Below are 27,227 nucleotides of genomic sequence, written 5' to 3' on the forward strand. Positions count from 1 at the left end.
TATTAATACATCGTTCCTAATCACTAGTAAATACATAAAGCGACAAATAATACGATATTTGAAGAATGTCATATTTTTTCGAAGTATTTATGCTTATAAAATCAATTAAACTTCGTTTTTAAAATGTCAATATGCTTGTAATTAAATTATTAACAAATATAATCGTTCGTTATTATTATTAATCACTGAACTTTTCAGCTAATTTTGAAATATTCGTCCAGTGTCATAAAAGTAGGGTAGGGTTTGTTTGTTTTTGGAGCGGGCAGGGGGTGGAGATATGAAGGACATCTGTACTGAAGGTGGACCAATACTACTACTGCACAGCGTGTCCACGTCTCTATAGCAGCTTTCGTCTCCGCGCTTCCGTTTTCCACAGCGTATCTGTAGAGCTGACCAGTTGAAAGCAGCAGGCGGAGAGAGAGAGAGAGAGAGAGAGAGAGAGAGAGAGAGAGAGAGAGGGAAGGCGGTGACACAACTCGTCTCCTAGAGGAATACTTACAATGGTATGTGTGAGCAGGCTAGGTTCGCCGAAAAACGATACCGTGCTCTGAAAGTGTGCGTCTTGCCATGAGCGCTTGTTCATCACCATCTTGGGGCAATCCTTGAAGATTTACTCTATAGCTTTACGTTCGCTTGATGATTTGGCGGAGAATTCTTGCCTGACTGCGGACATAAGGCAAATCCATGGCCTCACATAATAGCATTCCGTGAACTGCACAGTTGGATTATATGTCGCATTAAAAGGAACGTCGCTATTAAAAGAAATTTTTGGAGAAAATACTAGCACTCGGACGTGGTCAGATTCGCGAAACTGCACGCTTCGCATCTGTATAAAAGGTAGGCTAATATATTTTTCAATACTGAAGATTACGTTTTTGTTTCCAGTGTTACTGGTTGACTTAAGTTATTGCTATCGCGAACGCTATTCCAACACATAGGCCGTCGTGAGAAATGATCTTGTTATCACGGCATCAACACTTAGAAACAGATGCATTAGAGCCTGTCGAACTAACAGCGTTCTTGTATGTGTTTATCAACATTCTAAAAGTGTTCAATTTTAAGCATCGTTTGGTTCAGTTGTTGCTTAAACACGACCACCATTAATCAAGAGCTGTTTGTCCGGCCACTTGGAGCTGAATTTGCCTAAAACATTTGAATCGTTCATGCTCCTTTTTATCAGATAGCCTTATACTATAGTTCATGCTTATAAAAACAGATTAGATCGTGCCGTGAAATAACAACTGTAATAATAATAACAATAATAATAATCATCATCATCAACAACAACAACAACAACAACAACAATAATAATAATAATAATAATAATAATAATAATAATAATAATAATAATAATAATTTGATCAAATTAATCTAAACTAATGATTTGATCAAACTAATCTAAATTTGTTAAATTATTAAATATAACCTGTCCCTTCAGAAAGATACTAATTGGGAAAAGCAGAAGATAAAGTTGGTGACCTGTGTTCATACATAGAATACGTAAAAACCTAAAGTCGCCTGTTATTAGAAGAAAATGTAACCCATCCGATAGGCCTAGCGTACTTTCGTTCATGATTTATAAAGTCATAGCAGATTTATAAGGTCTTGGGCCAACATGCAAAAATGTTTATTAAATGAATGCACAGCTTTCTGATTGATGCATCTAATGTTCAACTCTAGGCGAAACACTTCGTCAAGACAACTTGTGAGATGTGTATGCTTAACATTGGCTTTCTAGAATGAGTTTATGATTTGATCAAATATTCTGTCGTTTAGGCCTCAGAGTAAAAACAGTGGCTGATAGGCCTTCTGACATGGCGGACAACGAAGAGGGCTTTGGGCTTCAAAATTCTCCAAATGATACCGATTCAAAGGATTTGCACGAGAGTAAATCTGAGAAACAGAATGGGAACTCCAGCAAATCTCCATCATCCCAAACAACTTACATTCAACAGGTTAGAAGTAGCTACGCGCGCGCACGTGCGTGCGTGTGTGTATGTGTGTGTGTGTGTGTGTGTGTGTGTGTGTGTGTTACCATACACAGATGCGCTCAAATATGATGGATGTATGAATAGACAAGTCGAGCAGTTACTGAATTTTCTGTTTTTACGTTTTACTTCAAACTAAAAAACTAACTAATACAACCTATTTATATCAAAAGATCCATGCGATATTTGGGTGCTAAAGGCCTAGCACGTGGCACAAAACAAAATTAAATAACTTAATAACTTAAGAGACATCTTAATGAATTTATATTCATTGGTTGTACTTCCTTTAGAACTCTTTTTATGTAGGTTCTCTGCTTATTTGTTTGCTTGCTTTTCAGTAGTTAATTTATGCGCGCTTCTTGGCCTCTGTTTTCAGAAGACGTATTCGTGTCCTTTTTATATACAACTACGGGTGGTTGTTTTTCTAAACTAAAATTATACATATTTTCTTTCAAGTTGAATACTTTCTACTTATTCTTTAACTAAAATTAAACCAGACAAAAATGTTCCATTTATGAGATTAATTTCTATGCATTTTATTTTATTTTATTTAGCCAGAACGGGTTTTTTATTTTTTTTTGAAAACTGGGAGCTACCTTTGATTTTTCATTTATTAACCTCCGCACCGAATGAAAAAAAAATTCTTATTATTCTTTCTTTTTCCGTATTCTTGTTTTTTCTTGGTTTACGTTTGGTGTTTAATGGTTCCTGCAGACGGCCCATTTTGAAATGTGTCGTTTTACAGGGAATGGAGGGAATAAAGGTTTACTTACACGAACGAGAGCTGTGGATGAAATTCCACGAAGTAGGGACCGAAATGATCATCACCAAGGCAGGGAGGTAGGTCGCTCATGTCCTAAACGTTCTCTCAATATCCATAGTTTCATTTCCAGATAGTGAATGAGGTGTAGGCAATCGCTTTTTGGTTAACGACTGTATGAGCCTTTTAATCCCTCATATATCCTCCTCTGCACGCCAGTGACCATTCATAATTAACCATCATAAAAAGGAAAGAAGATATGCTGCGATTTAAATCGAACTACTCTTACCGAAAGTGAAATTAAATACGGACTGAGACAGGACTCCTTCCTCTTTAGATACTGGGCTCTCTCCGCTATTCGAACACTATTTTAGTGTTTGCACTATGAGGGACTCCCTCTAGAATAAAACAGCGTTACAGTTATAAGATCAGTATGGCAGGTGACTGCTAGTGAACCTATTACTGCATGTATTACCCAATGGTTTACTTAACCCTAATGCCCATTTCTCGCTTCATATGCCCAGATGATGCTTTTTGTTGGCCAAAGAGATTATGGGATTATCTCGTGAAGTGCAGTTTTCCCAATTTCAGGTTTAGAGCAATGCATTTTTTTCTAGTCGCTTTCCTTTTGCACTTTCTAATCACGCATGCGCATACTCTTACAAATACGTTTTACGACAGTGCCTGTGGTTTAAATGGTGCTGTGATTTTAATGAACCTTTCCAATCATTTCTGCTATTTTTACCTTTCAAGGTATCTCTGGTTCAATGTTAGCCGCGTATGTAAATCTCACCATGCTTATTTTCTCACTGTGCCTAAAATTAAACAACTAGGACATAAGCCTGTATTAAAGGTAACAGGAACAGACTGTCAGTTTTGCTTAAACTCGGCTTGCAGTTTGATCGTGTCACCAAATAAAAGGAGAGTCCTTATGAATGACGAGCGGAACGTGCCAACTCTGTCCATGCCAGCCTCTGCATATGCGCATCAATAAGTCGGGGGTGCATCTGTATGTTAACAAATTGTCTATCGGGCCTCAGGTATTTATTATTTATGACGGTCACGTCTCAGTAGCCTTGCGCAAACTGAGCTGACGTTTACTTTTTTTCTCATCAGTGCAGCGGCATAATGCCGCTTTTATACTCAGCGCCTTTCCCCTCGGTTTTAGTTGAAACATGTTAGCCATTCCATCCCACCTCACCCCACCAACTCCCGGAGGTCTGGCCTCATAACACCCTGGGTCTGGCTCCAATCGGCCTGACACAGTCTCCCAAACTGTAATTAATAGGGCCTAACCTGGTGTGTAGGCTTTTGTGCATGCACATATACGCGCCTCGACTACATGTGGGCAAAACATGCATCATGGAAAGGGATAAACTTGGCACGGGTGACAAATTTGTAGACGTTAATGTGGACGGCTACGGAGTCACAGACGTTGAGGACGTTAATTCACAATAATCAATGGTTGTTACCAAGTTCGAGTCTATATGCAACACCAAAGCTGCAAAATGAGCTAGTTTTGTCGTAGAAAATTATAAACCTTTTTCTTTTTAAAACGGTTTAAGATTAAAGATGTCAGTTATAAATGTAACGCACTGAAATAACTGACCTTGAGAAAATCAATAGGTCCATACCATAAAGGGCAAAAATTAAGCGTTTCTTAGAGAATGTACAAGTGAATAAACAAAGCTCTTACAGCATGTGTTGCTAGTTTATCTTTCATGGCAACTGAAAAGGATTAACTGAAGTGTTAGAAAATCGAAATAGTTCTAAATTCAGAAGACACACCTCCTGGACAAATTGTGCTGTAGGCTATCATGTTTATTGCCGTTGTCAGTGAGAATAAAAACAAAAATTCTAAATCCCCAATTTTAACATATTTTAATGTTCATTTATCCACAGGCGAATGTTCCCAAGCTTTAAAGTGAAGGTTACAGGGCTGAACCCCAAAACGAAATACATTCTTCTGATGGATGTCGTGCCAGCGGACGACCATCGTTATAAATTCGCCGATAATAAATGGTTCGTAAGACAACAATATTTACCTTTGTTATATTTTTGAAGGTTATTTATGCATCATAGAATTACCTTCCTTTATATGAGAACTATATATTTAGCATAGCCTAATTATCTTTATTCTTTAGAGATAGTCTAGCCAAATATTTGTGTACGATTTGAGACGCTTTAGGCACATTCAGACAAAACCTTTTTTTTTTTAAGTTTAGTTTTTTACATTTATGATAAAGTATCATGCTTAGCATTTATTGGCTTTTTGAGAGCAAAATGCATGCATATCTTGGGTTATACATTGAGTACAAAAGCCAGTTTCAGCTGTTAAAAACCAGTTTCACGTTAAACTCTTAGGCGAGACTAAAGAAATGGCATGTACCAAAAACTAACAAAGTTATTTTGCAAACGTACCCCGTGTATCGCATTACGTTTGCAGTATTGCATCGTTTTTCATTAGTTGTATAAAGTGATTAATTTAGTCAAAAGTTCCAAATCTAAGATGTTAGAACAATCCATGTCGAAACAACAATAGCCTAAGATTATGTACTCATCTAGCCTACTATTAACAAGTGATTGTAAATGCTTCAGTGCTGCTTTAGTTCAGGAGCTAACGTGAAAGCTTTGTCAGTCCGAACCACTGACCTTAAAACAGTGTGTAGCAAACATAAGAAGGTGTCCTGGCAAGATCTGTTCCTGCTAAATGAGCAGAATGTCTTACATTTTTGTCAGATTAAATTGGTCAAAGGATTAGCAAAAAAAAAATCCTTTAAACACTTCGCTTGCACCTTTCATTTTGGTCCCAGCACCGGCATGAAAACGATGCACTCACTGGTGTTATATTCCTGGTTTTAAACATGTCTGAGACACCAGTTTCTGGGTCAGTGGTTTTAAATGGAAGGCTATTCAGGAAGGATAACCACATGCCAATATCACTGATAATTACCCGTCCAGTGCAGGCATTGCAACTAATCAGATAGTGTTTTATCCGCTTTGTCTATTTACGAAATACACTGTTTTTTAAATTACCAGATGGAAGAATTCATGGCAGTATGCCACAACACGAGCTAATAAACCATGCAAATCCAAGCAAGTGTAAATTAGATTACATATGGAAAACATCTTACTGCAATTAATTGGGCATGTATATGGATATGGAAAAGACTGAAAATCGTAAATATAAATAATTTTGTAAATATAAACTACAAATATTAATAACAAACTAAATCATGCGTAATAATCTCACGAGGTTGATGGCGCTAAGTGAACGTAAAATAGCAATAAATAGGTTACTGAAACTTTGTAAACTTGCTACATTAAAAATCACTGCCTTTTGCGCCGTTGCACAGGTCAGTGACGGGGAAAGCTGAGCCCGCTATGCCGGGAAGGCTCTACGTGCACGCGGACTCTCCAGCCACAGGCGCGCACTGGATGCGACAGCTTGTCTCCTTCCAGAAACTTAAACTGACCAACAACCACCTTGATCCTTTTGGACATGTAAGCAAACAGCGTTTTCCTACTGTTTATATACGTGTATTAGTTTTTCGCTGAGTAAAATCACTGACCGATGTGGGTGAGGTCAGATTTATGACTATGACAGTGTAGGTGCTACTGGGTAGATTCGGGTACATTGCAAGCATCTGAACGTCAAAAGCGCGCACGCCCCTTTAACGGCTCTAGCTACAAATGCCGGCGCATGCGCAATAACAAAAAAACACTAAATCAGACCCAGTAATAATAAATGTAAAAACCAAAAAAGCAGCAATAGCAATAAAGAAATGTTCATATGGGTATACCATATTCTATTGTACTGTACAGACTGGATTATATATTTAGACGGCATCCATTAGGCCGAGGTTATAGTTTTTTATTAATAGGCACAATAGCTTCTGAAGTGGTAGAGACGTAATATATTTCTGCCGGTTATAAAGTGCCTGAAACGTAAGTGTACATCTGAAAATTTAAAAAGACAAACGAGTGGGTAAAATTAACCAGACCTTAAAGATTATACACACTAAACATATTTATACTGTAATAACACATTATATATATATATATATATATATATATATATATATATATATATATATATATATATATAAAAATTAATTAATTTTTTTTTAATATATATATACATACATACATACATTTTTTAAAATAAATTATTGTTAGTTATTGTTAGAATATTTCACTATTACCCTGCGTTTCATCATCAACATTTTTGTTGATACTGACTAAACACATATTATGGAGATCTGAATGATAAATTACACTGTATAAGATAAGTCACCACTGAAAATCTAATTTAATCAGAGAATGAATGCCTCGACATCTCTATTTAGCCTGCTATTTTATTGGCTGAATCTTTGAGTCTGCTCAATTTTCTTTTGTTTTGACTTTTTAAATAATGGTGCACAACAAAGACACAGCATACCATCTCGTGTCATTATTTAGTGCTGATCACAAGTTTCCGTTGGCTTGTGTTTAAGTTGATCATGCTTGTTGTCTTGCCAAACCCCAGCTGGTAGAGTGAAATTGGAGTCCAGTTGGAAAGTGAGTAGTGTTGTAAATTTCTGGCCAGAAATGCAGTTTTGATTGGTTGCAGTGGTTCTTGGCATGCCTTCTTTTTGTGCTGAAAGAGCACCCTGGGATTTATAAATGAAGTATGGTTTCTCTTCCAAACTAACAATCCATTGGCTTGTTGCTCCAGGTGGTTGAAATAATTTCAGACGTATTTATAATTACTAACCTCAGAGATGGGAGCTGAGCATGCAATGCTGTAGGCTGGTTCCAGTTAGGATATATATAAAACAAGCCAGTGTTTTTGACATCAGTCTTAATTAGGCTTGCTTCATGAAGGAAAGATTTTCGAGGAGAAACAACAATTATTGCAAAGCAGATCACAATGAAAAAAAAATCTTTATACTGAAAGATAATAGTTAACTGGGAAGACCAGAGTTAGACTGAGTTTTCCAAATTAAAAACTTTTGTTTTTTTCAACTCACTGAAAGCTTTGATCAATTTAGTACCATTCATCATTTCCTCATTATGCTTACATATTCTCTCCCAATCCCAAACCCCCCCACCAAAAAAACAGCCTGCCATCTAGAAATATTTGAGTCAGAATGGCAGTTTGGATATCTGTACTTCAAAATGTTTATGTTTTAATGACAGTGTGAGATGAGTGATGGACAAGGGTCTACTAAGACTCTTAATCTGGAGGGTTTCAGAATCCCTGTGATGTCAGCAACATGAAAGAGAGGGGCAAGCGTTCAGGACCTTCTGTGATCTCTGGCTATCATTAAAAACTATCATACAGAGTTTGGGCAAATGGAGATACAACGCAACAGGAGACCAAACTCAGACAAACGCTGCGCTTCTTCTGGGTGGTCCACCACAAGCATGCCAGAAAAACTGTCCTCTGCCTGATATCAACACAGATCTCCAAATATTGTTCTGCAGTTTTGGGGCAAATCCTTGTAAACTGCATTAGACACTCTGTACATTAGACACTGTTGTTATGCATTCTTTACATCATCAGCCATGATATTTTGTGCAAAAGTTTGTGTATTTTAACAGTCTAACATTGAAATGCATCTGAGATCTACAGGTCTCAGGAATGGTCATTTTGTGTGCGGTGCGGTGTTTAAAGTTTACAGTAGACAGAGAAAGTTATGTAACCAGTTGTTACTTTGCAATTCTTAGTTCTTAGCCAACAACACGGACAGAAATGATGGGTAACACTGATCAAAGGGGTTCATATTGATGATGATGATGATGATGATGATGATGATGATGATGATGATGATGATGATGATGATGATGATGATGATCAACCAATACACAGACTATACAGAGCTGCCTTTTTAACTAGAGCCACAGTGCTGAGCCCGTGTATGTGTAATTACTACAACATATCAATCCTTAAAGCCTTAAAATCTAAACTCCTTGTAATCTAGGGGTTCCTTTCTTGTTAAGGGAAAATGTTTTAAAATCTCTGTAAAGTGGACATGAAAGCCATAAGATTCTTCACCACCGATGCCCATGACTCCACGTGTGTCAGTGAAAATTAGGCTTAGGCTTTCGGATAACAGGGGCCTTATGAGTAGAGTTGAGGGCTAAGCGAACAATGTCTCCGTGTCGCTAGGCAAGACCACAATACCGCTGATTATTTTACTAATGGAGGGTCAGAGGTCAGAGGGAAAGTATAAGTATAAGGAAAGAGAATGTGAATCGAAAAAACGTACGGATCGTCAAATCGCTCTTTGGGGCTATGGTGCGCGACTCGTGATTACAAATTGGTATATCAGACGATTTTTTAAAAATATGAGTCCTTCGCGATGTGTAGGTCCACTTAGAATGCTACAAATTGCAATAGCACATATGTAAAGGTTTCTGATACACGCTGCTGATGTTATTGGAACTGGCTTGTAAGGCAACTGCTTTTCAAAAAAATCTTTTCGGTCTTTTCTCCTCCAGATTATTTTAAATTCTATGCATAAATATCAACCAAGGATCCACATCGTGAAGGCGGATGAAAATAATGGATTCGGCTCCAAAAACACCGCATTCTGCACGCACGTGTTCCCCGAAACAGCCTTTATTGCGGTTACATCTTATCAGAACCACAAGGTAAGATTATTAGATTAGGTTTGACTTTTGTGGGTTTACAGATATTTTTCAGCATATAATATTATTCTACCCTTCATTTGCTTATTTGCAGTAAGCGACTGCAGAAATAAAGAAAAAGTTCGTGCAGGATTAGGAAATTAGCGAAAATAGGCCCAATAAATCCGCTTAGTGAAACTACTCAGTCTGGTAATGATTGCAACAGCAGCAATCATTTGCAACGGTGAGCTACCGTTTGCAATTAGAATGAACCGATTTGAACCCATAATGCAATTAAGATTCGATTTTGCATATAAAATAAAATCTGTCTGGTCTATGTGCTTTTTCATCAGGTGTAACTGAAGTCTACAATCTGAACCGCTTCTTTCAACTATTAAGAAAGTACCCTACTTAGATTACTTTGTTTTCACATTTTTAAATAACTAACTTTCGTCCATGCTGTGATTGTGGCAAGGATGTTTCATAATAGTCTTTATTAAAAGCTTAAAGGCTTATCTGAAACCTACTAAGGCTACTTAGCGTACTAGTCAACTTAATAGACTCTCCAGTCAATAAAGTGCTTAGGCCATTTATAATGAAATAGATGTTTGTGTACATGCTACATATACGAGAGGTGATTTCCATTAGATGTGATCTTTATATAGGAGACTTTTAAAAGTGTAGATATGTAAGACAAAATATCTCTCGCAAAGGAATTTACGAGACTCTGAACAGAATTCTGCAGGATGTTTTCTTCGCATCATGTTTGTTATAGACATTTTGAGGGAATATTTGTACAGAAGCGCACAATTCTAGCCTTGTTCGCATTCCGGAACAGTTTGTAGGACTATATGTAATGGGAGCAAGTGGCAAGTGATAAAGAATTGCAGCATATGCACACTATATATACATACTGTACATGTTCCTAGCATCTGACCACCGTTGATGTTTTGATTATGTTGTAAATAGTTTTTAGAATTTGTTTTAGAATTTGTTACACGCTTACGCTCTTAAAGTCTTAAAGACGGGACCACATTTGTTCATGCGTGCAATAGCGCTTTGGTTACAGGTTGCCTCTCCCACTACACCAGCCTTCCCGGAATTAATTAATAATATTAGTGGCAACATTTCCGAGCTCTAATTGGTAGTGCGGGAAACGTTCCATCACCTAAAAAGTATTTCCAAAGTGTACACAGAGAAACAGGTTTTAGGATTAATGATACTATCAAGCAGTTGACTTCTACTGCCAGCAAAATAGACAAATCAGTTACAGGAGTTGAGAAAATGAAGGAAAACTCTAATTCAGATCTGGATATCCGTATAATTTGGATATCTGTATAATCCAAACGAGTCTAACATTATATTTCAAGATCAAGTGTAACTTTATATAACTAAATTTCAAAATTTCTGTAGTAAAAGGTTAGTGTATGTATGTTTGTTTGTTTGTTTGTTTGTTTTTTGGGGGGATTACCCCTAATAGCAGGCAATATAATAATAGTCAAACGTCATTTTTTAAATATCAAAGCAATTATATTAACAGGTACTAACTACCAACGTCACTTGATACACTGCAGCAGTCAATAATGTTTATCTTGACTGTAAGTAGCTTTATTTAAATTCTCTCAAAAATATTTTCAGATTTCGTTTGGTCGTCATTTAGTAAAATGATTTAGTAGAAATCTGAAAACATTCCTGATGTGTCTGTTTCTGATCCTTTGTTTTAAGCATGTTTGCGTCAGGTGCTTGTTCAGATTAGGAGAAATACGCAATGGGAGGCAACGTCTGGCAATGTGCAATGAGCCAATCAAAATTCATTGCCTGTTAGAACAGGAAATCCATCTAACTGGGGCGCTCACTGTGAGAGTGATTATATTCAGTGAGTTACCATACGAGTTCCAGAAGCGAAATTTTATTCCCGCTTTTATTATTTCCTGCTTTTAGAAAAGTAACGTTAGTTACAAAAGTAGTCACTAAGAGAAGTCTTATGTTTGAAGTGTGAAAGTAGTCTCGTTCGTTCATTCATTCATTGATTCTTTCATTCATGATCAGTTGGAGAAAGCATTGACCAATCGATAAAATTGCGATTTGTCTTTCATGGAGCGTATGATCAGAATGCATGAATAAACGCTAATGATTTATGATAATTCACAGTATATATATATATATATATATATATATATATATATATATATATATATATATATATATATATATATATATATATATATATAAACAAACACACACACACACACACACACACACACACACACACACACTCCATAAGGCTGTTCAAATAGTAGACTACCTGCGAAGCTGGTAGGTCCTCATCCTGCGCTCTTGCTTGAAAGCAAGCTTTACTAAATGCCAGTGTATTTTGGCATCATAACTCCACACATATTCCAATATTTGAACGAAGCAGTCTCTTTGCCAAGTCTTCAGTGCGTTTACGACACTTTAAAAGCGAGTCCCAACATGAAGATCATTTACAAGCCAAGGAAAGCGTGTCTTATTCGGGGGATATGAAAGTTCATCTAAGATTATTTTTCGGTTGCACATAGTTATCACTTTTAAGACGTGTACGACCCTTATTGGTTTCAGACATCTTTTCTATTGCCACACCTATAATTATAAAAGGTTCTTGTTGTTTTCTGTTTACCTAATACCGTTTTAGTGTATAAATATTAAACACGTATTCGAAATGGAAATTAAATTCCATTGAAGGTTTTTTAAAATTTTTATATGGCGCGATGAGTCAGTGTGGTTTAATTGCATTTGTATGAGTGCGTACGTGCATTTGTGTTGCTTACAGTTATGAATGATCTGCATTATCTTTTCATGTACGATTAATCCCACTGTAGACTCCATAGTTTCGCATAGAATGTTCATTTTATTAACTTTTGTTTTACAGTAAAGTGTTAAACATGTTTATGCACATAGGTAGTGAGAAAAAAGGTGACTATTAAATAACTACAAAGTATTACAATTATAGGCCTGTCTGTTCCAAAACTGACTTTTTTCCGGCAACAACCAAACAACAGTGCGTGAGGACATCGACCATGTTTATTTATATTCTCAACAGCAGAGAGACATTAGAAAAGTCCATGTTCACTCGGCGAAAAACAACAACAAAAAATGAACTAGAAAAAGAATGAACAAGAACAGTTATATCTTCTAAAGCACCATTTGCAAAATTGCAAAAAGCACAGATTCAGTACATCCTTCTATGAACCTCATATTTAGTTATATTTCTAGCAATATACATTTTCGAAAAAGATGTGCTTTAAAAATTATTTTTAAAGAAACGTGAAATCTTTAAAGAATTTTTTTTTTCTATGTTTACTCATATTCTTTAACTGTATCTGTGCGCGTCAAGGGGCTGGACAAATAAAGTGATCAGTGGTTTGCTGGTTGTTTCAGATCACCCAGCTGAAAATCGAGAACAATCCCTTCGCAAAGGGCTTCCGTGGCAGTGATGACGTGGAATTACACCGCATGGCACGAATGCAGAGGTAAGAAGTGACAGCATTCTTCCAAATGCGGGAGAGCTACACCCCTGATTTGTGTTCATTCAAATGGTTAGCGTGAAATAGTTTCCTTGTATTTGAGGTGGTCTAATAATATATGTAGGCCTAAGGCCTTTACTGCACATATTTCAAATCACAAAATTATGCAAGGGTAATGAATCTGTACAACCATTTTCTACTAAATTGACTGCTCATAGCAAATGCGATTTTACTATGTATCTATGCAATCGTTTTCTGACAGCATTAAAATTGGTCTCCTGTTTAGTACTTCAAGCAGTGTGTTTTTTACTAAATTTAGCCATCACTGCACCCACAGAGCTATAACTGCTGAGAGAAATTGAATACTTTTTCACTAGATATAGGCGCCATAAATACACAAGTCTCACTGAAAGGTCACCCCTGAAAATAAGCTTGACCGGCATCATGAGACAGGATGAGCTTTACAGGAGCAGTCAACACTGAAACAAGATCCCTAATTATCACTTAACTGAGCTCTGTTAACCAGCACACACACACACACACACACACACACACACACACACAAAGAGAGAGAGAGAGAGAGAGAGAGAGAGAGAGAACAAATAGGCTTTTAGATACAAACCAGAAGTGGTTTATTTCAGAAATGTAGCTGTCCTTTTCCATATTGGGAAGGCTGTGATGAAAGTGTAGCTCTTGAAGGAAGGCCAGTCTTCCAGCTGATGGTTTTCATGCCTGATCTGGCTTGACCTTCAAACCACAGCAATATCTCTGTTCCATGCAAAGGCTCTGCTTTTTGTGGCTATTCTGAACAATTGTCTGTGGCGGAGCTGCAGTCACTCCTTTGGAGGCAAAGCACACATGGCTTTTCTTCTTATTCACTCCAGATGACTACTGTGTAACGCGTCAATATAGTGTGGAAAAACACATTTTCAAAGCAGAAAAACTGGTCTTATAGCTCTCAGCAGCCAACAAAGTCATTGTGCACTCTAAAAGGATATTTTGAGATTCATAAGAAGGAAGATACATGAGGAAAACTGGAAATAGAATTCTGTGATGTAGATAACATTTGTCTGTCATTACTTTTAGCCAACCAAAGAACACACTTCCTAATGTTTGCGATAAAAGATTCTAGGGTTAATGTGTTCTATTGATTTTCCAGATAATGATTTGAAGACTTCAAACAATTCTTAAAGGCTGCATGATTTTCAACAGCCATTTCTTCCCTAGGGCTCCACTGAACTGTCCTATTATTAGCTTACAATAGCTGAGTTATCACCACTCCATGTTGCACATTCCCCTAATCCAAGAGCAGGATGGAAAATCCTACAGGGTACCTGTTTCTTTCTTTTAAAAAAGACTTTGTGCACACAGATGTCTCATAGGGACCAATAAGCAAATAATTTACAGTATGTATCATTAGCAAATAAGTAAAGTGAAACCGTATGACGTCAGTGGTACCGAAAGACCACTTTTGTCCTCTATTATCAAGTATCTGTCAAAGGTCCTGCGACCCTTTTTGTCCTAAGTACTTCCTTATCTGAGACAAAACAGATCTGAACTTAGGTAGGACTTGGATCCAGTAGTCTGTTCCCAGCTCCAAACTCCAAAGCAATAGCAGAGAAAGCTTTGGAAAATGGAGCACCCTTAATGACATTAACAGTTTAACTGGAATGAAACAGATCCTTGTATTTCAACCACAGGCTTTGCAAATGACTCAGGGACTAAAATAAATACGTGGTATGTACTGTAACTGTTTGGAGATCCAGGACTGGACGACTTCTTGTAAGTGCATGTAAAGCATGGCTAGTCTCTGACATTAGTGATATCCTTGTCGGTTCTTACAGCACTAAGGAGTATCCAGTGGTTCCCCGAAGCACAGTGCGTCAGAGGGTGGGCACAAATCAGAGTCCATTCAGTGGGGATGTCCAAGGCATGCCCACCCCCAGTAGCATGAGCTCTCAGTACTCCTGTGAGAACGGGGTTACTAGCTCCTCCCAGGATCTACTGCCACAGTCCAACTCTTATCCAATACCCCATGAGCACAGCCAAGACTTTCATTGCATCAAGAGAAAAGGTGGGCTAACTGGTATCTAAATTTGTTATATAACGCTTGCCTCAGGCCTGCTGCTAGGACCAAGCACTTAAAATGCTGTCAGTATTTTGTAAGTGCAAACAGTAAATATAGACAGACTGAAAGCCAATTCAGCAAGACCCATGCTAATAAAAGTACAATAGTTCCAGTCTGTTATACCTTCCAGTATAAAATAATATATATTTTTAGCACAATTTGATGTGGTAGCATCATGCCACATCAGTCATGTCAGTAACATATTTGCCCATTTCCACCTTTAGTTGAGGATGACTGTCACACAGGAGATCATTCCTATAAGAAGGTCTACATGGAGAGCTCTTCTAGTGAAGACGACCATTATTATCGCCCTGTCAGCTACTCTCAGAGCCTGGCTCTCACTGGTGGCCCCTATCGGACTGAATCAGGACAGCGGCAGGCGTGCATGTATGCCAGTGCTTCACAAGCCACAGAATCTGTTTCAAGCTTGGAAGACATCAGCTGCAACACCTGGGCTGGTGTCTCTCCTTACAGTAGTTGCTCTGTGACCACCATGCAACCAATGGAGCGGCTACCCTACCAACATTTCTCTGCTCACTTCACCTCTGGACCGCTAGTGTCCAGGCTGAGTGGAGTGGCTGGCCACACATCACCACAGCTAGGTGATGCCCATGCCATGTACCAGGGCTCGATGCCCCATCAGACTCTTGGCCGTCAATGCAGCCCTGGAGCAGGGATCCAGTCACCAAGTACCAGCCTGCAGGGGAACGAGTACTTGTACAGCCATGGCATACCCCGCACCCTGTCCCCTCATCAGTACCATGCTGTACACAGTGTAAGCGTCATGCCGGAATGGAATGAGGGGAGTTAATTGGATTCTCATATACAAGCTGAAGAGTGGAGCAAGCAAGGACTGCAGTGATGCAAAAAACGTGTGTGTGTGTGTGTGTGTGTGTGTGTGTGTGTGTGTGTGTGTGTGTGTGTGTGTGTGTGTGTGTGTTTGTGTGTGAGTGTATAAATTTTTTTTCATCCTCCCAAGTTCTCCATTATCAGGTGACATCATTGATTTGGACAGAGATGTTGTAAGCATCAGCTCAGAAGTAAGACAAACTGGCTAAACAGCAATGAATGTCTTCAAACTCTAGCATGGTTCCTGTACTAGAATGCAGGATAAACAATTTTGTTTCATAATATGGGCTGTAGTGATGAATAAAAGTTTATATTGTATTGTGTAAATCAGGGCTAAAACAAGCTAAATAAATACTACACAAACCAATTTGTTTAAAAAAAGAGAAAAAATAAGTCCAGTCTTATAGCTATTTTTTCAACTTGATGTTTGTGCTATGCTTTCTTTTTTATTCTGAAATACTGGAGAAAATGATGTAGATTCTTTCAAATGTAGTGATTATAAGAGAAAGAAACTTTCCAGTTGACTTCTCATCAGTTCTACCATTTGTACAACATTACCACTGAAGTCTGAAAAGCCTTTAGATAAATGAGCAGATCAATGTTAAATATGCAGCTTCTGGTGTGTAACTGTCAGTTGGTGTAGATGTATGCACTTAGTGATTTTAAACATTCAGGGATATGTTACAAGATTGCTTGGAATTTTGATCACTGAATGTATCATGTGTCTCATTATATCTACCAGGCTAAAGTGGCTGTTACAAAATTATTTTCAACACAATACCTAGGGAATACCTCACAATACCGAGGGAATACCTCACAATACTGAGGGAATGTTTTCTAAGCATAAAAGTTGGTCCTCTACCACCCCGATTACCCCATAATCTCCATTTAATGGAATAGATTAGTACTTTTTAATAGCACTATTATACCCAATGCTAGCTGTCATTAACTAGCTCATAGCCTTTTACAAAATTACAAAAGCTTGCAAAACCACACAGGGATAATTTCTCAAAAAAGGCACTTTGTCTAATGTTCAAACATGACTTCTAGTTTCCAGTCAATATGTGGAACTATGTGCACCCATTACAGAGCCCTTATGAAGGCTATGGAGCCTCCAGAATGGCATCTTAAAATAACACATTGAGAAAAACAATAATTAGGTATATACAAACTTTGGAAAAAGCTCATGATAACCGCATTACTCCCTGTTAATAGTATTTATTTTGCCTTTATTGCAACGCTACTAATTATCTGAAATATTTGTTAGATTTTTCTTTTGCATTGTTTGTTTAGATTTTCTTTTCTTTTCTTTTCAGGAAAAAACAAGCTATTGATAATTGTCCGAAGAGCAAGATACAAGAGACACAGTGTAACATTAATTACTGGGATGTAAATACAATACAAATGTACATAGAACACAGAAATGAAATAAATGTAAAAGATCATCTTTGAAATTGGAGGAGTATAATTTTGTATTGTTCTACCATCTGAAAGCTCTTTCTCTCTCTCTCTCTCTCTCTCTCTCTCTCTCTCTTTATACATATATATATATATATATATATATATATATATATATCCTAGTATACCATAGTGATTCACCATCTGCAATTTAGTCCAAGACCATGGCTAACCCTTGTCCCCACAAAAAAGGCCCTAAATAGTATTGAAGTTAAATGGAAAATCAACAGATTAAAGGGGTATTAGTCAAACCCTTAATGCAATACTAATATTCTTGAGAAAACATGTCCCTGATCAGAAATGTCATGTCTTGTAAAACTATCATCTTTGAGCCAAAATGGACTTACCCCTTGATCTTAAGTGACACACATAGTGTTTTAGGCTACAAGTAAATGCAAAACTCAAAATCATGTAAAGTCTGATGACTTTAGGTTTCATAGGGCTGTTCACTGAAGTTATGAAGGAAATGTGACAAATGTATATATTGGGTACTGGAGTTTATGAGTAAAAATATAAGTTGTTGATATAAGAGTGAGGGATTCATATTTCGTTTTGCTTGAGGAAGAAGAAAATGTAAACATTTAAAAAGAAGAAGACCAATCTCTACTGAGAACTCAAGATTCCCCTTAGTCCAATCTACTACAATAACAGTGTAAATAGAATATAGTATGTGAATGAAGAGACTATTGGCACATAATATCAGGCAATGATCTGGTATATTTCAGGTAGGCCTTCACAAAGAATGCTGTCTACAATTTAGTCAGTGCTTAAAGAAAGACAGCCAGCAGTGAAAGCAGAACTGTGGAAAGACAGTTTCTTAGTTCCATCTCCCCGTCTTGCTTTCCTCCACCCTTCTCTCCCTCCCTTTCTCTTCTTCTCTGGGCAGGTCTTCGGCCAAACGTGGTGACCTTCCCTGCAGACGCCTTTGATCTGATAGATGGGGCCTCTCTGGACTACCTGCTCCTACGCGAACAGTCTTATCCATCCCTGAAATCCTTGACGCCCGCAACCCCCCCAACCCCTGGCCAGAGAAATTCATTAACCTTGTAGCCCCACAGTGCTAGGCCTACTGCTTAACGTCTGATTTATCGTTACGCCCACCCCACGCATCCTTCGATCAAACAAACATGCATCTGTAAGCCAAGACAGATTACACCATGGATTTTTAAAAAAGACATTTAAGTCAGGGTCAGTTTTCAAAGCAAGTCCTCCAAAACATGGGGTCAACTTTTAAGATTCTGAGTGGTCAGGGTTAGCATTATTAATAATACATACATGGACTCTGAGGTAATCCAGATAAAAACAACAAAAACATCAGCCAATTGGAATGTAACAGTAAATTGTAGTGGGCATACAAAAATGTACATAAATTAGTAAATTGGCATAATTGAAGCTCTCAGTGTTTCTAATGGAATCTCAGTGAAGCTTCCTTTTGGCTTGTACGTTTTGTGGTAACAATTGCATCCATACTGTATAGGAATGATCCCCCTATTTATGCAAATATTATACCATGTATTTCTTTTGGCTGGGCCATAAGATAATCTATAACTCACAAGATATCATTCGGCAAGCAAACTGAAGATTTTTAAAAGAGATACAGAGTCAACTTGGAGTAATGACAAGCCATGGCCCTTCTCAGCCCAGAATCTGCAAAGAAAACAAATCACTGCTGGGGTGCCCTGAATGAGCAAAGAGGAACAGAAAGAACAAGAGCATTCCAAAGGAGAGAGAAAAAAAGAGAGGGGGATTACTTTATTAAGATATACCGAAATGCAGACAGCCCTTGATGGATGACTAGTTCAAAAAGGAAGAGTCCAAGAGACAAATCTATCTGCTGAAGGAGTCACACAGCTGCTTTATAAAAGCTTTGTTTGGGGCAAACTGTAGCAGTCAAAGGCCCAGCCATAGAAACACAACACAGTTGCAGACAGCTCCAGGCCCTCACAAGAACATATCAGACAGAGCTGTGTGGAAGCAGGCACGAGGTATGAGCAACCCAACAGCCCAGAGTCAAACAATATAAGAGTCAAGCTTACTAACTTGGCTTCCATGATTACATGCATAATGTATTTACATAAATGTCTAAAATGTGACAATGAACTAAATGTGAATACTAAAACTATGTCCAATCTGGAAAGCTTGCAAAAAAGCTCAGGTAAGTAGAAAATGGAGAAAAGTCTCACCAGCATTTATTCCATGCAGGACCATGCGAGACCAAGGAACGCCAAATTAGGCCAAGCTTCCATCAGACAGCATGTTTTCTGGTTCCTGTAAAGATGTTCAGCATATCAGCAGAGACATGCATCAGGCAGCTGATGTGCTGCACAGCACAGAGCACTGGACAGCGCTGAGATGGGAATGGGGGCGCTCCACCAATCCCTATATCTGGTCTTTCAGCACCCAGGCCAGGTCTGGAGCTGCAGGAACTGGGGTGTTGAGAGGGTGAGAAACAGAGAGAGTTGCTCTGCTTAGGCATGCAAGAGCTGTCTAAGCTAAAAGAAAATAACATTTTCTACTTGATGGATATGTTTAGATTGGTGGAAATGGTGAAGGCAGCAGTGCCAATAAATAAACCTGCAAATATATGTAAGAAGAAAAGTTGCATCAAGACACTTGATAAAATCAGAAAGACTCACTGTGTCCAATATTCACAATCAGCCAGAGTGAATAAGGAGACGCTTGCTTTTAACAAAGAAAATGTAACATAGCCACATAACTAATGAGTTTAATTCAAGTTAATATGATTAATACGATTAATTCAAGTTAATAACTTGTTTATCAGCTTTCATCATAACTTAAGCAATCACAGTGCACCAACATTCAGCACTAATCAAAAATTCATTTCATCATTGAGTTTCGCATAATGTGATTCATGAGGTCCAAGCAGAATCATGTGGTGAAATGATGGCATTGATTTAAAATGCAGTCATATCAGATTTTAATGTATGTCAGAGCGCCTTCATCCGTCCTTGTCATGAGATGGCTGGATGGACCAGTGAAGGTTTCAAAGCTTAATCTAGCTCTAGGCCTGGAAAATGGCTTCCAGCTGTCTAATCATTAGGACAGATAAGGCACCCCATTCTCTCCACCTACAGGCCATCTGTGGAACAAGGTAAAAGCCCCATGGGGTGCTCTGGTACACCCAGCTAGTTCTTTCACCTGCATTTGTTCTCCATATGGAAAACATTGAGGTTCCTTACTTATTTGGAGGGTGGGTGGGTATTACGTAGAGGGTCTGCGTCATTTCAGACTCTGTCTTTCTCATTATTTGTTGACAGCATCACTCTCACTCTCTATTCTCTTATCACGCATTCTTATAAAGGTACAGTTGGGACACTTTGAGGGGGCTAAATTACATATAAATTGACTTCTGCAGGCCTGGTCTGTTTTCTTCAGACAAAAACATGTACACTAAAATCTCTCATTCATCAAGCTGTTCATAGCAAAGATCTCTTTGCAGTCTTCACCAAAACCATAATCTGCTTATTCTGTTGTAAGAAAGGTGAAAATGTTTATTAGAACCTGAAGAAAACTTTGAGGGGAGGTGGTATTTTTTTTTTTTTTTTTTCTTTTTAAATATGGTTCAGTGTGTTTTAAGTTGAGGAAAATCTTGGAGAATCTATCTGGAAACTCTCTGGAATTCTTATTTTTCTGTTTTTAAAATAATTTTAGTACTATATAGTACATATGTTGTAGCTTAATAGTAGATTGATAGTAGTATATAGTTTACAGCAGCATATACTGCAGTTCTGTTCAGTGTGGAGTTTTACAGTATTATTTGCAGGTCATTTTAAAGCAACGGCCTGAATCAATCAACTATCTGCACAGAATAGTTTGGGCATAATTCAAACTGTAAACCATTTTTTATAGCCTCACTGATTTCTGGCATTCTTCGCAGTAGTTATCATCACATCAAAAACACATAAGACATATTGAGATCTGACAAATACACTGGTGACCATTCCATGTACTTGAAAGAACTTGTGTGCGTCTGCTCTGATTTAGCGTGCTTTGGCTGGGTACAGCAAAGTGGAGCAGAATGAATAAGGGCAGAGTCATTCAAAATCATTGGTCATTAGTTAAATCAGGCAGTAGTGATGTGGTCATATAAAATCTGCAGGTGTGTCAAGACTGGACAGGAGTAAACAGAGCTTTCCATCCTGGAGTGTGTCTTGCATGCTGCATAGACCATGGTCTGTGCTGGGAAGGTGGTACTGAGTGAATGGAGAAGAAGATCTGAGGACTGAAAGACCCCAACAGGAAACATGTGTCTGGACCCCAGAGGATCAATAAACTACCTGGTGAATGAGCCCCCCACAATGTCCCCAGGGGCCTTAAGAGCCAACTCAACAGGTCAGTGAATCTCGCCAGTTCACAACAGGACACCATTCCTAGTGACAGAGAGGTTCTTTGAGGAGTTAATTATTGGTCTTCAGTCAAGTCTGTGTTTCACATTTATGACACTAACTACCAAATAATGGATTACTCAAATATTTCATGTGGTTATAATGAATGCACCCAGCAAATGCCACAAATTTGTATCTAAAAAAATCAACAAACACCCATGTAATGTTATCTGGTATGGTGTCAGACAGCCAGTAATACTGATGACAACTCTTGACAAAGGGTGAGATTCACGATCAATTTACCCACGTTTGGCCATCCTCTTTATTTAAGAAAGTAGTAACTATATTTCCAGACACTGCTCACTGATCCATAGATGTACAAAATCTCATGGTAAAGTCCTTTAGCTATTGACAAATACCAGATAATTTTTTGTTTCTCATTGGAATGTCTGCTTCTGTGTCATGGAGGACTTCCATTATATTGCTGTTAATATTAACACTAAACCACCATTAGGATCCACATGTCCTTTCACCAGTTTGAAATAGCATTTGATCTCAGAAAAGGTAAACGCATACAGTATTATCTAAAAACACAAAGCTTACCAGTCCTATATGCATGCTCTATTTATGCTTGTCAGAGGTCGATATGGACCTGTCTCTTGGTATTGATCCAGCTGCTATTTGAATGATATTGATCTCACTAAATGCAGGGATCTAGAACCCTTGCTGTCTGGTGGAAACACCAACCTCTGGACAGTCTGAACCTGAGAGCACCTGCCTCAGCACACCACACAAGAGAGCAAGGAGCCTTGGAAGTGGACAATGTGTGATTTGACATTATCAATAAAATCCCCTGCTGCTACAGACTGGAGTCATAACCTACCACTGTCGAATGGAATGCTGATCTTGACTCACCTCAGCCGAAAGCAGCTTTGTAGGAAGCCAACACTCAATATCGCTTCAGCCTTTCTGTCTGTCTGTCTTGAACCACAACTTAACTCATGTGCATGTGCTCTGTGGATAAGGGCCCGGGGAAGTGCATGCTGAGGCTTATGAAGAATAGCATGGGTGTGTGTGGGTCTAAAGAGAGGTCACCTACGAATGCAAAACTAAGACATAGGGGACTGTATGTTCATCTGGAGTTTTGGACATGCCTGAATATAGTTTTAGAATGAACTATTAAGAAATACACAAGAAACTATTAAGAAAATAACAGTTTTCAGGTTTGTTTGAAACATAAGTGATATTTGGTTATGTTTAAGCAAATAATTACATCTACAATTTACTGCAGTACATTAAGTATATATGCAGTATATGCAGTATATGCAGTATATTATTTACTCAGTAAATAATCAATTTCCAACTGCATGATGTCTATTATGTCAAGTATCAAACTTAAATATTACAATTAAAAAAATTTGCTAGATGGTTAAAAGTGACCTGCTAGTAGGTTATCAACAACAAAGAAATAAGGAAATACTAATATATGAGAGTCATAAGTAACAGTCTTGGGATTCCAGAGAACTGTGATAAGAAGTATCATTTCCAGCCACACACTGACATCATTGCTGGAAGACCCTGGCCCATCATCCACTTGTCTTCTTTCATCAGTGACAGATTGTTTGGCTTTGGTAACAGCTCAGTCCTCAACCTCTGAGAGCACATACTCACCTCGAAGTTCTGGGCCTAAGTCTGTGTATGTGTATCTTTGGAGGGGCACTGTTATTCTCTACATGCTGGTGGTCCAGCACCACATTTGCCTTACAAACAAACTGGGCCCTTCATCACTCCAGCCCTCGGCCCGGCGTTAAATAAATATGCCTGGACTATCAAAAGGCCTTACAGGGTGAGTGAATAATCTCTCATTCAGCTTGTCAACCTCTGCCTAGCTTGAGAAATCTGTGTTTTCAGTTTGCATTTCCAATTAACTGCAGCAGCAGCAGACGGGTCGGTGAAGAGGCCCTCGCACATGTCCTGATGACAGAGTATTTGTCTGTCTCCTCTGATGCACACATCGTGAACAACAGATGCCATCAGTCATAGTGATGGGCAATGAGAGAATGGAAAGCACAGGTCACCACAGAGGAATTATTCATTTTTTGCCAGGTATCATGAAGAGTTCTCCTTTGCTGCACGTTTTGTTTTGATGTAAACAAAAAGCTGCTGAGATGAACTGTACACGAAATTGATGGTCCATTTGTGTATGAGTGGAAATCATTCTACTTTCATACAGATACTTTGTATATGTTCAAACAATTAAATTAAATTTGTACAAATTGCCTATGGGCTACTAAACCATGGGCTTTTTGAGGTTTGAATTTGGTTAACCAACCCTAACCAACCCAACCTGTCATGTCTGCTTGACATAAACAAGACTGCAGAGTGGTGACGATACAAATAGGGAAGAGGACTCACCATCTCTGCTATCCATACCAGAAGCACTATCATGATGGATGAGTAGTGCAGGCAGTCACATGCTGATTGTATGACACCACTGAAGGTCCACAGGACTACTCAGTGACACAGAGATTTCGGTCCTGCCAATCACGTCCTCACAATCTGTGCACACAAATCATGATTGGCTCATAAGAGTGCTGTTACAGTTCAGATGATAAGACTCATTTAGCAATTTGGACAAGGCTGAGATTCAAACATTCCAACGTTCAATATACAATATTTATCACCAAATGTGATGTGACAAGGAGTTTATATAAAGAATTCTCTTTAGTTTTACTATCTCTAAGGGACTGCAGAGAAGTTATCAGCAGATAAACTAATGCCAAATCAATATCCTTTTCAATCAATTAATTGGCCTCTATGGATATTTAAAGCATCAGTAAAGTTAGTTTAAGCAAACCCATAACAGGAATTTGTTCATGAATAGGGCCTGGTTGAAAGACCTGAAGAAAAACAAATATTTGATGTAGTGGAAAAGTATAGCACTGTGCTGTAGACTTGAGAAAACACTTTTTAACCCTAAAACTGTTTTAGCAGACTAAATATATATCGTATCATGAGTATCATGTATCATGTATACAAACAGGTCTGGCCTCAAAGTGCTTTGCTGTAGAAAGGGATCTTGGCCTTGGCTCCAGTGCAAATGTATGAGGGTATGACAGCTTTCTTTCCTCTCTCCCATCTCTATGGGAGACTCATTTTGGGCCCTGTGTGTGAGTGTGTGTACCCCTGAGAGAGAGAGGGGAAAAGAGAGCGAAAGACAGCAAGACTCGCTCTGTGTGTGTGTGTGTGTGTGTGTGTGTGTGTGTGTGTGCGCGCGCGCGCGCGCTCATACTGTGTAAACTCACAGAGAGGGATCCCAGGCTGGGGGAAGATAAAGACTTCTCGCTAGAATGTAAACACTCTGTGAAGTGGCGAGGGGGCAGCTGCAGTCACACACACAGACACTTTGAAAAGAGCGCGACGTGGGTCAAGGTTAAGCGGCACACACTTTAAGGGCTGCTTTCCCTCTTAACCCTCTCTGAGTAGCGGACTGGCCATGTAACAATGAGAAAGGGAAACATAACATCTTATAAGCCTCATAGTGTGACAGTGGTAATGTTGAGGCAGGGACTGTGAAGGCCTTTAGTTACAAAGATCTATGGATATGTTTTGCTGAACATCCAGTCAGTGTAAAGGTTTGGAGTTGCACTGAATATGTGATTTTTATTTTCTATTGCTCAGCTTACATTCTCCTTAAGCTAAATTTGAGAGATATAGTGTTTAAATGCTACAGTGGTCTTTCAAAAGTAGAAGAATTGCAACACCAAAACACAAAATATTCTCCGTGTGAGATTGCCTCGTCTCCATTTTATTAGTGAGGTGTTCTGTTCAGCACTGTACTGCACATGAAAGGTGGTTAGACTCAGTAGTGGAAATTTAAAAATACAAATAAATAATTCCAGGCAAACATCAGGAGGAGACATTTTATATCAAAATAGATTTTTAAAAATCACTATTGCAAAGATTTAGTATAACTGGCTGAACATAAGTGCGAGGGAGGCATGCAAGTGGTTTCAGTGTCATATATGACTGATGGAATTATGAGAAATGGCAGAGTTGAAGTCCTCTGACTCAGCTTTGGGCCTGGAATGCAGATGAATGACAAATCAAAACACTATCAGGGGAAGACAAATAGAAGCAATTACATTAGCGAGGAAAAGTGTGGAGAAAAATCATGTAAGAAGGCCAGGCTGTGCACTCAATATCAGTAGTGAAGCCTTTTGTTCCACTGTGTAATTTCTACAAAGGCTTAAGTCTTATCTGAGAGCATATATACAGTTTCGCGCTTATCTCTCATTCATTTGACTCGTGTAGAGATTGATTAAAGCACAGGTGGTTGGTCAGCACTTATGTTTGAAAAATCCTCCATGTTCGTTTAGTCTACTTTTGAGGATCAACCGCCTGTGCATGTTTAGAAAGAAATTCTTTATGCTGAAAGGCTGCAATCACGATAGATAAGGAAAAATGATGTTAAATCTTTGTCTTAGATTCCACAGCTGTACATTTTAATATCAGCATATAGTCTAAAGTTTACTAAATGGACTATAAAATAAAGTTTAAAACATATGTATCAAACACTTAACATCAAGAAATTCATAAAGATTCAACTGAGACCCCAAAGAAATGAACAGAACATCAATTAAAATTTTTTTTTTATTTTAAAGTATTGAACACATTTTGCTCATTCAATAAACAATTATAGAGAAAATTACACCTACTTTAGTCATCACAGCATCTGCTTGTGTATCCCATTTTAGTACTGATAACTGTTAGAAGCCTGTCTGATATTGCTGTGGGCACGTTAATAATAACTTTGGTTGTCATTGTAATATATACAAAACCTCTTCTGGAAAGGACAGTTAATGTACACTAATGAAAGTGTCTGAAGTGGCACATAATGTTATCCACTCTCCTCCCGCATTCTCTCTCTGCCTCTAAAGAGGTCAGCCACTAGGGAGATGCTTGTGGCATCCTACATAATAACACTTTTAACAAGTACTTAACAAAGTATCTTCTGCACTGAGGAATCTTACTGGAATATGATTGGCATGGGCCTAGTCTAATCCCCTCTCTCAGACCTTTTCCTTTATCTGTCTTGATGGACAGTAAGTAGATACTTGGGTTATAAATAACACCATCTGCGCTTTGTCAGTCTTATCAGCTGGTTTAGCATTTGGTTTGGTGTGCCCTCTGAATCTGATCAGGGCTATTTTGACAAGCTTATGTTAACTGTACACTTCAATTAGGTATATAATAAAAAATTACAAAAGTAAACTTTGCAACACTGCAAAATAAAAATAATATATAATAAATTGTTCCCCAAATTCAGATTCAGTCATAAGACAGTCATAGATTCAGTCAAAATCTTTATTTGTTTGTTTGTTTTTATGTGTTCCCACATATGTGGCTTTCAGGCAGTGAATCAAAGTTATTAAATGACAACCTATTGATAAAACCTTTGAGTTCATCCTGGCAACAACCTCTTTATCATGTGTGAAACAGATATTAACCCAATGCAAATAAAATGGGAAAACATTAGCTGGGATTCAGTCTGACAAAATGGAAAATGGAGACTCACTA

The 27,227-nt window shown here is 38.2% G+C and overlaps 1 protein-coding gene across 3 annotated transcripts; it reads left to right on the forward strand.

Annotated features, from left to right (window-relative positions):
* The first annotated feature begins 351 nt into the window (after positions 1-351).
* tbx5a (T-box transcription factor 5a) lies at positions 352-17,297 on the forward strand. Of its 3 annotated transcripts, XR_014125052.1 has the most exons (10): positions 352-837; positions 1,777-1,955; positions 2,734-2,828; positions 4,651-4,770; positions 6,105-6,252; positions 9,235-9,387; positions 12,781-12,872; positions 14,711-14,940; positions 15,219-15,866; positions 17,160-17,297. XR_014125052.1 is itself a non-coding variant. In XM_027020586.3 (9 exons), exons 2-9 carry the CDS (start codon positions 1,815-1,817, stop codon positions 15,803-15,805), a joined length of 1,566 nt encoding a protein of 521 aa, XP_026876387.2. In that variant the 5' UTR covers positions 352-837; positions 1,777-1,814; the 3' UTR covers positions 15,806-15,961. The 3 variants fall into 3 exon arrangements, 2 of the variants coding, with proteins under 2 accessions (XP_026876387.2, XP_081576069.1); XM_027020586.3 differs by lacking the exon at positions 17,160-17,297 and having other exon boundaries at positions 15,219-15,961; XM_081719943.1 differs by lacking the exons at positions 352-837; positions 2,734-2,828; positions 17,160-17,297 and having other exon boundaries at positions 1,834-1,955; positions 15,219-15,961.
* The last annotated feature ends 9,930 nt before the right edge of the window (positions 17,298-27,227 follow it).

The sequence above is a fragment of the Electrophorus electricus genome, chromosome 8 (genome assembly GCF_041902795.1).
Source record: "Electrophorus electricus isolate QZ-2024a chromosome 8, ASM4190279v1, whole genome shotgun sequence".
Lineage (NCBI taxonomy): Eukaryota > Metazoa > Chordata > Actinopteri > Gymnotiformes > Gymnotidae > Electrophorus > Electrophorus electricus.

Excerpts from the sequence above, each read along its gene's own strand:
- tbx5a (XM_027020586.3), top strand. The coding sequence starts at position 1,815 with ATGGCGGACAACGAAGAGGGCTTTGGGCTTCAAAATTCTCCAAATGAT. Across the intron at positions 1,956-2,733 it reads AAACAACTTACATTCAACAG|GGAATGGAGGGAATAAAGGT; the intron begins GTTAGAAGTAGC and ends GTCGTTTTACAG. Across the intron at positions 2,829-4,650 it reads ATCATCACCAAGGCAGGGAG|GCGAATGTTCCCAAGCTTTA; the intron begins GTAGGTCGCTCA and ends ATTTATCCACAG.